A 14,119-nucleotide genomic window follows, 5' to 3' on the forward strand; every position below is an offset into this window, starting at 1 on the left:
AAAAATTTTCCATATCGGTTCATAATCATAATAGTTCTATATAGCCGATCCCCAATCACACAAAAATTGATCCTTATCGGTTCATAATCATGGTTTCCACTCGAGCCGAAAATAATCTACCTAAATTTTATTTCTATAGAAATTTTTGTAAAATTTTATTTCTATAGAAAATTTTGTCAAATTTTATTTCTATAGAAAATGTTGTCAAAATTTTATTTCTATAGAAAATGTTGTCAAAATTTTAATTCTATTTTATTTCTATAGAAAAGTTGTCAAAATTTTATTTCTACAGAAAATTTTGTCAAAATTTTATTTCTATAGAAAATTTTGTCAAAATTTTATTTCTATAGAAAATTTTGTCAAAATTTTATTTCTATAAAAAATTTTGTCTAAATTTTAGTTCTATAAAAAAGTTTGTTCAAATTTTATTTCTATAGAAAATTTTGTCAAAATTTTATTTCTATAGAAAATTTTGTCAAGATTGTATTTCTACAAAAAATTTTGTCAAAATTTTATTTCTACAACAAATTTTGTCAAAATTTCATTTCTACAACAAATTTTGTCAAAATTTTATTTCTATAGAAAATTTTGTCCAGATTTTACTTCTATATAAAATGTTGTCAAAATTTTATTTTGTCAAAATTTTATTTCTATTTCTATAATTTTGTCAAACTTAATTATATACGTATTTAATCGGCCTTTTTTAGTTTAATATATACCACGTATGGACTACCTTGCAATTTAGAAGGCGGTGTTAGGAAATTTTAAGATACCTTGCCATCGGCAAGTGTTACCGCAACCCAAGTAATTCGATTGTGTTGACAGTCTTCAGTAGAAGTTTCTACGCAATCCATGGTGGAGGGTACATAAGCTTCGGCCTGGCCGAACTTACGGCCGTATATATTTGTTATGATTGATTTTTGTTTCAATTAAAAAAATTGTTGAACTAATTAAATTTTTAATTGGAAATTTTTAAAGCTCAATTATAATTTTAATTGGAAAAATTTTAGTGAAATTTTTTCTGTGTATATATACCCATTTTCAAATCGCTCAGTTATAAGAACAAAACCACTTCATTGAAAAATTATCGACTTTTGGACAACTAACTAACAACTAACAACCACTACTAAATATTGAAGAATCATGTAATATTCACATCAAAAACACTCGGAAACGAGTGTTTTTGATGTGAATATATGATGTGAATATATATATGTGAGGAAATTTTTGGCGATAAGCTTATTCGTCGTCATAGAAAAACGGCGAAGCAAAAAAAAACGCCGCCTATCGCTATGGTTATATTTACATATTAGGACTATTTAGTCCATTGTGATCACCACAAATGTTGAACTTCTCTCATATCAATCACGTGCTGCCAGATTCTATTTTTAGCCCAATGATAAAGGACTTCATATTTTTAGCTGGATCCGAACATAGAGAAGCTTTGAATTACTCAGAAATGTTGCCGGCATTACCGCTGAAAAACTTTTGGTGACTGATCGAAACTGGGATTGAACCCATGACTCTATTAACCGGATCGGATGAAATTTACTTCTTCAAGAGGCCGTGGACTGAAATCTGGGTATCGGTTTATATGGGGGCTATATATAATTATGGACCGATATGGGCCAATTTTTGCATTGTTGTTGGAGGACCTAAATTTGCACTTCCAATAGGCTCAGAGATCAAATCTGGGGATCGGTTTATATAGGGACTATATATAATAATGGACCGAAATGGACCAATTTTTGCATGCTTGTTAGATGGCATATACTAAAATTGCGTACCAAATTTCAACCAGATCGGATGCCATTTGTTGCTCCAAGAGGATTGGCAAATCAAATCTGTTGGTCGGTTTAAATGTGGGCTATACCTAAAAGTGTTCCGATATGACTTATTTGCAATACCATCTGATCTACAGTCTATAGCTTGTTTCGTTCGAAAGTTAGCGTGATTTCAACAGACGGACGGACATCTCTAGATCGACACCGAATTTCACCACGACCCAGAATAGATATGTACTTTATGGGGTCTGGGACCAATATTTCGATGCATTACATATCAGTCATTCATTTGTAACTAATCTACGTTACAAGCGGCTGCATGACAAAAAAAATAATTTTTGGTATTTTGAAGAAATACTTGCGGAATTAAATGAATCAAATAATATAATTGTTTCCTTTGAACATTTTTCGTCGGGTTACTTGAAAACATATAGAATTTCAGGGGGATTTGATGACAGATACTCAGCCAAGTAAACATATATACCAATACATGAAAATAGGTAGACATGTGTTACAAAACCATGGACCGATTCACACTAAATTAGCTGCATCTATTTACCGGCCCAAAATACCTCTAAATGTTGAACTTAAAATCGGATAAAATTGCGGTGTCTAGAGGACCAAGAAGTCAAATCGGGAGATCGGGCTATATGTGGGCTATACCAAACCATCGGCCATATTTGGCACCCATTATACCTCTAGATATTGAATTTCAGGCAAATTGGATAACAATTGGTATGTCTAGACGCACAATAGGTCAATTAGGGAGTTCGGTCTATATCGATTTGTGGAACGAAGAACACTATATTCGCCAAACGTATTTATCTCAAGATATTGAATTGCAGGCAAATCGGTTAAAAATTGCTGTGTCTAGAAGCTTAAGAAGTCAAATCGGGAGATCGGGCTATATTGGGTGATATATAAAAATATGGAGCGATACGCACTATATATGCGTAGACTCAAAATACCTCTATATTTTGAATTTCAAGCAAATCGAATTAAAATTCGGATGTCTAGATACATAAGCCGTGAAATCGGGCTATATGGGGGCTATATTCAAATGTGGAGCGAATCACATCATATCCGTCACACCCATTTACGAACCGAAAATACCTCAAAATATTGAATTTTAGAGAAATCGGCTAAAAATTGCGGAGTCTAGAAGCCCAAGGAGTCAAATCGGAAGTTCGGGCTATATGGGAGCTCCAAATGTGAAGCGAATCACACCACCATATACGCCACACCTATTAACGAACCCAAAATACCTATTGATTTTGAAATTCAGGTGAATCGAAAAAAAAAATTTGGATGTCTAACGCTCCAGACCCCAAATCGAGGGTAGGACGATATAGTCCATCTTCGAACTTGACCTACAGACCAAAGACGAGTTTATGAAATATTTCAGCACGATAGCTTCATTATTGAAGACTGTAGCGTGATTACAACAGACAGAGAGACAGACGGACATGGTTATACTTTCTTAGAATTTATCACTGATCAAGAATATATAGTCGGAAATCGATATTTTGATGTGTTACAAACGGAATGACAAATTAATTATACCCCCATCACGATTTGATGGTGGTGGGTATAATTGAAAATGAAATCAATTTTTATGGTCATATGAAGTTCAAAATGGACACATATTTGGTCAAATTTATTTAGGAAATCTGAATTATTTTGTGGGAATTATGAATATAGCAAATCTTTATGCATCATTTGTATCTACATTTTTTCTTTTTTTATACCCACCACCATAGGATGGGGGGTATATTAACTTTGTCATTCCGTTTATAACACATCGAAATATTGCTCTAAGACCCCATAAAGTATATATATTCTGGGTCGTGGTGAAATTCTGAGTCGATCTGAGCATGTCCGTCCGTCCGTCCGTCCGTCCGTCTGTTGAAATCACGCTAACTTCCGAACGAAACAAGCTATCGACTTGAAACTTGGCACAAGTAGTTGTTATTGATGTAGGTCGGACGGTATTGCAAATGGGCCATATCGGTCCACTTTTACGTATAGCCCCCATATAAACGGACCCCAAAATTTGGCTTGCGAGGCCTCTAAGAGAAGCAAATTTCATCCGATCCGGCTGAATTTTGGTACATTGTGTTAGTATATGGTCTCTAACAACCACGCAAAAATTGGTCCACATCGGTTCATAATTATATATAGCCCCCATATAAACCGATCCCCCGAGTTGGTTTGCGAGGCCCCTAAGAGAAGCAAGTTTCATCCGATCCGGCTGAAATTTGGTACATGGTGTTAGTATATGGTCTCTAACAACCATGCAAAAATTGGTCAACATCGGTCCATAATTATATATAGCCCCCATATAAACCGATCCCCCGATTTGGCTTGCGAGGCCTCTAAGAGAAGCAAATTTCATCCGATCCGGCTGAAATTTGGTACGTAATGTTAGTATATGGTCTCTAACAACCATGCAAAAATTGGTCCACATCGGTTCATAATTATATAGCCCTCATATAAACCGATCACCAGATTTTACCTCCGGAACCCCTTGGAAGACCAAAATTCATCTGATTCAGTTGAAATTTGGTACGTGGTGTTAATATATGGCCTCAAACTCCCATGCAAAAATTGGTCGATATCGGTCCATAATTATATATAGGCTCCATATAAACCGATCCCCAGATTTGACCCCCAGAGCCCCTTGGAAGGGCAAAATTCTTCCCATTCGGTTGGAATTTGGTACGTGATGTTGGTATATGGTATCCAACAACCATGCAGGAATTGGTTCATATCAGTCCATAATTATATATAGCTCCCATATAAACCGATCCCCAAATTTGACCTGCGGTGCCTTTTGGAGAAGCAAAATTCATCCGATCTGCTTGAAATTTGGTACGTGGTGGTAGTATATGATATTTGACAACCATGCCAAAAATGGTCCATATCAGTTAATAATCGTGCATAGCCCCATATAAACCGATCCCGAGATTTGGTTTTGGAACCTCTTGGAGGAGCAAATTTAATCCGAGTGAGTTGAAATTTGGTACATTGTGCTAGTATATAGTCGTTAACAACCATGCCTAACTAGGTCCATATCGGTCTATAGTTATACATGGCCCTCAGATAAATCGATCCCCAATCACACAAAAATTGGTCCATATCAAGTTCATAATTGTATATAGCCCCCATATAAGCGACCCCCATATTTCAATTCTGGCTCTCTACGTACAAAAAGTCCATATCGATTCGTAATTATTTGTAGACTAAACTATACATAACTTTTTTGTCTAATATATACCATGTATGGACTAAATCACAATTTAGAAAACGATGTTAAGAAGTTTTAAGATACCACAACCCAAGTAATTCGGTTGTGGATGATAGTCTTTCATAGAAGTTTCTACGCAATCCATGGTGGTGGGTACATAAGATTCGGCCTGGCCGAACTTGCGCCCTTATATACTTGTTTTTTTTTTGAATTTATTTAACTGACGTACAAACAAATCATTAAAGTCATGGAACTTTAACATATCGGAGAAATTTAAACTAAAACATAACAATTTCCATGAACTAAAATTTAAGTTAAAATAGTTTTTGAATGTGGTGAAATTTTTTTGAATGTGGTGAAAATTTTACTTCAATTCAGCAGAAGCCTTAAAATTCCTTAAAGTGTATTTCTGTGATGATTTTACCTTTCTCAATGTAATCGATATTGAACACATATTTCGAAGTTTCTTTAATATGCGGTATATAGCTCTGAATTTCGATCTTCAAACCCTGTTCTGAAAATATTTTACCGTTGCTCTTGTTCGACTTCGAAATTTCTTTTCACTCCATTCTAAACCTAAAAAGAAAAAAAAAACACACATCAATTCATGTTATCAAATAATGATTTTAAGAAATGGTTTTAATGGTTTGGCAATTGTTGTGATTAACTATTAATTAGCTGTAATCGATAAGATATTGATAATGTCCATTATATTGATTAGTAGTGGCATAGTGAACTCAAAGACGGTGGATTTATCAGATAGTTGATTTTGAACATTGTTAAAGAGTAGAGCCTAAACAAGTTCGGAAATATGAAAATTATTCGAGTGGCATTGGCTATTGTAGGTTATTTTTGTTTGATCAGTGCGGATATCAGCAGCTATGAAGGGTATGTATTTATTGAGACTATAATCAACAAGCACGCCCACCAAAGGGGTCATCTAACAAGTAGGAAATAGTTGGAAAAAGTCTGATATATAAATATAAGTTCAATGAGAGGAGATAATAGGGAAAAAAGGAGATAATAGGGACCGATATGGACCAATTTGGTTGTTAGAGACCATATAACACCACGTACCAAATTTCAACCGAATCGGATGAATTTTGCTCCTCCAAGAGGTTCCGGAGGTCAAATCTGGGGATTGATTTATATGGGAGCTATATATAATTATGGACCGATGTAGGCCAATGCTTGCGTGTTTGTTAGAGACCACATACTAACACCACGTTCCAAATTTCAACCGGATCGGATGAATTTTGCTCCTCCAAGAGGCTCCGGAGGACAAATCTTGGGATCGGTTTATATGGGGCTATATATAATTATGGACCGATGTAGACCAATTCTTGCATGGTTGTTAGAGACCATATAGTAACACCACGTACAAAATTTCTACCGGATCGGATATATTTTGCTCCTGCAAGAGGCTCCGGATATCAAATCTGGGGATCGACTTATATGGGGGCTATATATAATTATGGACCGATATGGACCAATTTTGCATGGTTGTTAGAGACCATATACTAACATCACGTACCAAATTTCAACCGGATGAGATGAATTTTGCTGCTCTAAGAGGCTCCGGAGATCAAATTTGGGGATCGGTTTATATAGGGGCTATATATAATTATGGACCGATATGGACCAATTTTTTCTGACACATAGATGGCGTCGCTAGTATTAAATGCATATTATTTTTATATAGTACCAACCTTCAAATGATTCGTGTCAAACGTCTTTAAGTCATTTGTGAGATAGAGCGTCTTTTGTGAAGCAACTTTTGTTATTGTGAAAAAAATGGAAAAAAAGGAATTTGGTGTTTTGATAAAATACTGTTTTCTGAAGGGAAAAAAATACGGTGGAAGCAAAAACTTGGCTTGATAATGAGTTTCCGGGGAAGAGCCCCAGGGAAATCAACAATAATTAATTGGTATGCAAAATTCAAGCGTGGTGTAATGAGCACGGAGGACCGTGAACGCAGTGGACGCCCGAAAGAGGTGGTTACCGACGAAAACATCAAAAAAATCCACAAAATGATTTTGAATGACCGTAAAATGAAGTTGATCGAAATAGCAGAGGCCTTAAAGATATCAAAGGAACGTGTTGGTCATATCATTCACACATTGCAGTGAAACCACTTAGAGAAGCTTTGAAACCCTCAAAAATGTCACCAGCATTACTGAGTTGGGATAATCCACCACTGAAAAACTTTTTGGTGTTCGGTCGAAGCAGGAATCGAACCCACGAACTTGTGTATGCAAGGCGGGCATGCCAACCATTGCACCACGGTGGCTCCCTCTTCTTGCTTTAGGCAGTGATGAATTTTTCTTCATCAAATGGAAGTAATCGTTAATATTTTGTATCGCGCTCAAGTAAATCGTTGGTAGTAAAACTATTTATACGAAAAAACACAATGTTCTCTCTGGGTTTCCAATGAAATTTTGAAGCAATTTTCTTTAACTCTTTACTATCATTTACTCGATATTCTCCAATTTCCAAGCAGCTATCTAAGTAAGATGGCCATAAATATTTGATTGGTTATGGAATTTAATATTTTTATCATTTTTGCACACGTTTTTCCAAGACTCATAGATAAATGTCTCTAATATATTTTTACGATATCTTTCAGCCACAAACTTTATAGGATTTCACCACAAACCTCATATCACATGCGATTTCTAAAGAAGTTGTCATTGCATGAAGATGTCTATGATTTTGTGAATTTCAAAAACGTTATTGTAAATCCAAATAGGATCAAGGAATTCGAAGAAGATCTCGATCGAAAGGGGATTGCATACAAAATTATCGATGAAAATGTGGGCAAAACCATTAAACGCAATTTCGAGAAGAATCAAGCCATGCAGAAACTATTTCCCTATAGTGGTAGAGGACGTTTGGGTACCAATCAATATTACAGTCATACCGTAATCAATGCCTATTTAGAGTACTTGGCTCAAGAATACCCTCATAGAGTTTACGTGAAAAAAGTGGGTAGATCTTTCCAAGAACGTGACCTCAAGACATTGACCATAACGAATGGAGATGGACGTGCCAATAAAAATGTCATATTGGTCGATGGAGGCTTCCATGCCCGTGAATGGATATCACCAGCTACTGCCCTTTATGCCATTGATCAATTGGTGGAGAATTTTGAAGAAAACCAAGACTTGTTACAAGATTTTGATTGGATTATATTGCCTGTGGTAAATGCTGATGGCTATGACTATAGTCAACAATCTCCAGAAAATCGTATGTGGCGAAAGACCCGTAAGCCTTTATTTCATGAAGGTGGTATATGCTATGGCACCGATCCTAATCGAAATTTTGATTTTCATTGGATGGAAGAGGGTGCTTCCGCAGATCCTTGCTCTCAGACATTTGCTGGTCCAAAACCATTTTCAGAACCTGAGGCTATGGTGGTAAGAGATCTTATATTAACTCATGGCAAGAGAAAAGGTCAAATGTATTTAACATTACATTCGAAAGGAAATCTAATTCTCTATCCATGGGGATGGACCTCGTAAGTTAATGGGTCAACAGTTTTGTGTGTAAAAAATTGTAAATATTATTATTTTTAGTGATATGCCTGATACTTGGCCTGATTTGCACGAAGTTGCCGAAGCTGGCGCAGAAGCCATTTATGCTGCTACAGGAACAAATTACACTATAGGTTCCTCCACGAATGTCTTATATGTGGCTGCTGGAGCTAGTGATGACTATGCCTTTAATGCCGGTTTTCCTATTTCTTTTACAATGGAATTACCTGCCGGGGGTGAGACTGGATTTGATCCTCCTGTTGAAATGATTGATGTCATTGTAAAGGAGACTTGGGTGGGTGTCAGAGCAATGGCCTTGAAAGTTATGGAGAAATATCCATTGGAATAATGAATAAAACGTTACATATAAAACTACAAATCGATTTATGTTTTTAATCTAAATAAACTATATGAAATGATTCCTTGAAGCAGATATAGCACAATGTTTACATGGATCCAACGATTTTGACCGCCAACTGATATAGACGAAGCTAAAGATGCAGATTCTTTAAAACAGCAAATATGTTTTAAGAAACAAATCAGTTTTAAATCTTACATTATATTTAAATCTGAACCGAAAATGTTCTACATTTAAAATTTAAACCCAGGTAATGCCCTACACACAAAAAAATAAAATATGAATTTGTACATAAATGTGTACATTTTTGAAAATTTATGGACTCTTTCATCAAATAGATGTACGTTTAGGTATTTTTTTTTTGTAAATACTTGTTATTATAGTGTGAAATTTTTAATAATGCGCATGGATTCTTTCATAAAATTAATGAAACTTTACATAAATAATATATTCAAAAATACAGGTTTTCTCCTAACATGAAAGAGCCACAACATAGAGTTACTCTCATATGTATACAATGCAATCATATAATACAAGACAAAAAACAAGTATATACGGCCGCAAGTTCGGCCAGGCCGAATCTTATGTACCCACCACCATGGATTGCGTAGAAACTTCTACGAAAGACTATCATCCACAATCGAATTACTTGGGTTGTGGTATCTTAAAACTTCTTAACATCGTTTTCTAAATTGTGATTTAGTCCATACATGGTATATATTAGACAAAACAAGTATATACGGCCGTAAGTTCGGCCAGGCCGAAGCTTATGTACCCTCCATCATGGATTGCGTAGAAACTTCTTCTAAACACTGCCATCCAGAATCGAATTACTTAAGTTGCGGTAAAGCTTGCCGATGGCAAGGTATCTTAAAACCTCCTAACACCATCTTCTAAATTGTATGTAAGTCCATACGTGCTATATATTAAATCAAAAAAGATCGATCCAATACGTATATAATTCAGTTTGACAAAGTAGACATAAAATTTTGACAAAATTTTCTACAGAAATAAAATTTTAACAAAATTTCTATAGAAATAAAATTTTCACAAAATTTTCTATAGAAATAAAAATTTTGACAAAAATTTCTACAGAAATAAAATTTTAACAAAATTTTTTATAGAATAAACTTTTGACAAAATTTTCTGTAGAAATAAAATCTTGGTAGATTATTTTTGGCTCGAGTGGCCACTGATTATGAACCGAATAAAATTTGAACAAAATTTTCTATAGAAATAAAATTTTGACAAAATTTTCTATAGAAATAAAATTTTGGTAGATTATTTTTGGCTCTAGTGGCAACCATGATTATGAACCGATATGGACCAATTCTTGTGTGATTGGACCAATTTTGGTATGGCTGTTAGCGACCATATACTAACACCACGTTCCTAATTTGAACCGGATCGGATGAATTTTGCTCCTCCAAGAGGCTCCGGAGGTCAAATCTGGAGAACGTTTTATATGGGGGCTATATATAATTATGGACCGATATGGACCAATTCTGGCACGGTTGTTAAAGACCATATACCAACATCATGTACCAAATTTCAGTCGGATCGGATGAAATTTGCTTCTCTTTGAGGCTCCGCAAGCCAAATCTGGGGATCTGTTTATATGGGGGCTATATATAATTATGGACCGATGTGGACCAATTTTTGCACGATTGTTAGAGACCATATACCAACACCATGTACCAAATTTCAGCCGGATCGGATGAAATACGCTTCTCTTAGAGGCTCCACAAGCCAAATCTGGGGATCGGTTTATATGGGGGCTATATCTAATTAACGACCGATATGGAACAATTTTTGTATGGTTGTTAGAGACCATATACCAACATCATGTACCAAATTTCAGCCGGATCGGATGAAATTTGCTTCTCTTTGAGGCTCCGCAAGCCAAATCTGGGGATCTGTTTATATGGGGGCTATATATAATTATGGACCGATGTGGACCAATTTTTGGATGGTTGTTAGAGACAATATACCAACACCATGTACCAAATTTCAGCCGGATCGGATGAAATATGCTTCTGTTAGAGGCTCCACAAGCCAAATCTGAGGGTCCCTTTATATGGGGGCTATACGTAAAAGTGGACCGATATGGCCCATTTTCAATACCATCCGACCTACATCGATAACAACTACTTGTGCCAAGTTTCAAGTCGATAGCTTGTTTCGTTCGGAAGTTAGCGTGATTTCAACAGACGGACGGACGGACGGACGGACGGATGTATAGTTAAGTCTACAAATAATTACGAATCGATATGGACTTTTTGTACGTAGAGAGCCAGAATTGAAATATGGGGATCGCTTATATGGGGGCTATATACAATTATGAACTTGATATGGACCAATTTTTGTGTGATTGGGGATCGATTTATCTGAGGGCCATGTATAACTATAGACCGATATGGACCTAGTTAGGCATAGATGTTAACGACCATATACTAGCACAATGTACCAAATTTCAACTCACTCGGATGAAATTTGCTCCTCCAAGAGGTTCCAAAACCAAATCTCGGGATCGGTTTATATGGCGCTATGTACGATTATGGACTGATATGGACCACTTTTGGCATGGTTGTTAAATATCATATACTACCACCACGTACCAAATTTCAAGCAGATCGGATGAATTTTGCTTCTCCAAAAGGCACCGGAGGTCAAACCTGGAGATCGGTTTATATGGGGGCTATATATAATTATGGACCGATGTGGACCAATTTTTGCACGGTTGTTAGATACCATATATTAACACCATGTACCAAATTTCAGCCGGATCGGATGAAATTTGCTTCTCTTAGAGGCCTCGCAAGCCAAATCGGGGGATCGGTTTATATGGGGGCTATATATAATTATGAACCGATGTCGACCAATTTTTGCATGGTTGTTAGAGACCATATACTAACACCATGTGCCAAATTTCAGCGAGATCGGATGAAATTTGCCTCTCTTAGAGGCCTCGCAAGCCAAATCGGGGGATCGGTTTATATGGGGGCTATATATAATTATGGACCGATATGGACCAGTTTTGGCATGGTTGTTAGAGACCATATACTGACACCAGGTACCAAATTTCAGCCGGATCGGATGAAATTTGCTTCTCTTAGGGGCCTCGCAAGCCAAATCGGGGGATCGGTTTATATGGGGGCTATATATAATTATGGACCGATGTGGACCAATTTTTGCATGGTTGTTACAGACCATATACTAACACCATGTACCAAATTTCAGCCGGATCGGATGAAATTTGCTTCTCTTAAAGGCCTCGCAAGCCAAATTTTGGGGTCCGTTTATATGGGGGCTATACGTAAAAGTGGACCGATATGGCCCATTTGCAATGCCATCCGACCTACATCAATAACAACTACTTGTGCCAAGTTTCAAGTCGATAACTTGTTTCGTTCGGAAGTTATCGTGATTTCAACAGACGGACGGACGGACGGACGGACATGCTCAGATCGACTCAGAATTTCACCACGACCCAGAATATATATACTTTATGGGGTCTTAGAGCAATATTTCGATGTGATACAAACGGAATGACAAAGTTAATATACCCCCCATCCTATGGTGGTGGGTATAAAAAAAAACATACTTTCAACAGTCCACCTTTCTGTGTGTCTGTTTTATTGGAATGTTGGCTTATCTCATTCAACTTCTGCCACCATTTTGGTCTTCTTTGTAACATATCCACTACAAGTTAGTCTGCTAATCTAATTAGAAATTGTTAAGAGTGACATACTTTACATTGGAATCAATGCTCGGTGTTGCTTTACAATTGACACAATGAGACTTTATCTGCTTAGCACACAGCTGGACTTTACCAAAGCACCCATGGTGTAAAACACTTTGCACCTTCCATAGGGTTGATTGTTTGTTGTTTTTGTACCCCCTACCATAGGATGGATGTATAAAAAATTTGCCATTTCGTTTGCAACACATCGAAATATTGAACTCCGACCATATAAAATATACCGATTCTTGAACAGGGTGAAATTCTTAGGCGATCAGACCATGTCGGTTCGGCTTTCGTTTGAAATCACGCTACACCATTCAATAATGAATCTATTATGATAAAATTTTATGTAGGTCAAATTCGAAGATGGACAGTGTCGGTCCAAATTTTGATATAGCTCCGATATTAACCTATCCCCCATTGTACTAAGGGAATGGACGCCCCCCATTTTCATTTCTATAGAGAAATGCATTGTTGTGTTGAGCTCGCAAATAGGTATGTCAAGTATGCTGTGCATCGGTTCACATGGCCCGATCTTCCGATATGACTTCTTGGGAACATACACCGAAAAAAATTACGTAGTTAAACTAATACTAATTTTAACTTATTTTTATTGCAAAAAATTATTTGTTTGTAGTTAAACTTTATTATTTTTTTTCGAAATTGTCAACATCCCAATGCATTTTTCCATTTTTTAAACATTTTATGAACTAAACGTGGATATAAAGTTTAATTACCGAAAAAATAAGTTCGATATGAACTAAAGCAAAAGAAAATTTCCGTGCGATTCCCAAAAATAGTAAGAATGAACTACAGTATGGGTAAAATGGTCATGATTTGGTGTCGTTGATTTTTTTGAATGGACATAAACCACAACTGAAACAAAAAAATTTTCTTCGCCATGGTGGTGGGTACTTACAATTCGGACAAGCCGAACTTACTTTTTTAGCGACAAAGTAGTTATTTAGAAAAAGTCATCAATGAAAGTAAGAGTTCTTTGAAAAGCTTTGTAAATATCAGACCGGTGCGGTTGTACAAGAATATGATTGAATGAAATGTGGAAGAGTTGGCGTTTTTGTAGCTTTATAGTTAACATTCATTAATTGTAATTGGAAAGTGCTTTGTTGTATTAACATTATTTAAACCTTTGGCCTAAACGACCTTTTGTCGGCCGTCATTCTTAATCTCTTGCAATACCTTTTACTCTTCCTACATCGACACAAATTGTGTTCGTTATAAATAAAATTACAATAATTTCCTAAATAGTTTGTGTTTTATTTAAAATCAACATCGGCCCTTGAAAATTTAACCACTCTTTATATGGACAATATTCTTGGAACACTTAACTATCACGTGAAGCTCTTTCATATCCATAAAGAAAACAACATGGTGGTATAAAAACGTTCACCTGTATGATTATTTGTCTACCAGGTATATAGATAGTAGACGATT

At 36.1% G+C, this 14,119-nt stretch overlaps 1 protein-coding gene across 1 annotated transcript; it reads left to right on the forward strand.

Annotated features, from left to right (window-relative positions):
- Positions 1-5,777: 5,777 nt before the first annotated feature.
- LOC142234732 (carboxypeptidase B1-like) lies at positions 5,778-8,992 on the forward strand. Its single transcript, XM_075305901.1, has 3 exons — positions 5,778-5,919; positions 7,658-8,548; positions 8,607-8,992. The coding sequence occupies exons 1-3, from the start codon at positions 5,843-5,845 to the stop codon at positions 8,911-8,913; spliced, it is 1,275 nt and encodes a 424-aa protein (XP_075162016.1). The 5' UTR covers positions 5,778-5,842; the 3' UTR covers positions 8,914-8,992.
- Positions 8,993-14,119: the final 5,127 nt, after the last annotated feature.

Source organism: Haematobia irritans, chromosome 4 (genome assembly GCF_050003625.1).
Source record: "Haematobia irritans isolate KBUSLIRL chromosome 4, ASM5000362v1, whole genome shotgun sequence".
Taxonomy (NCBI): Eukaryota; Metazoa; Arthropoda; class Insecta; order Diptera; family Muscidae; genus Haematobia; species Haematobia irritans.

Excerpts from the sequence above, each read along its gene's own strand:
- LOC142234732 (XM_075305901.1), top strand. The coding sequence starts at position 5,843 with ATGAAAATTATTCGAGTGGCATTGGCTATTGTAGGTTATTTTTGTTTG. Across the intron at positions 5,920-7,657 it reads GATATCAGCAGCTATGAAGG|CCACAAACTTTATAGGATTT; the intron begins GTATGTATTTAT and ends GATATCTTTCAG. Across the intron at positions 8,549-8,606 it reads TATCCATGGGGATGGACCTC|TGATATGCCTGATACTTGGC; the intron begins GTAAGTTAATGG and ends TATTATTTTTAG.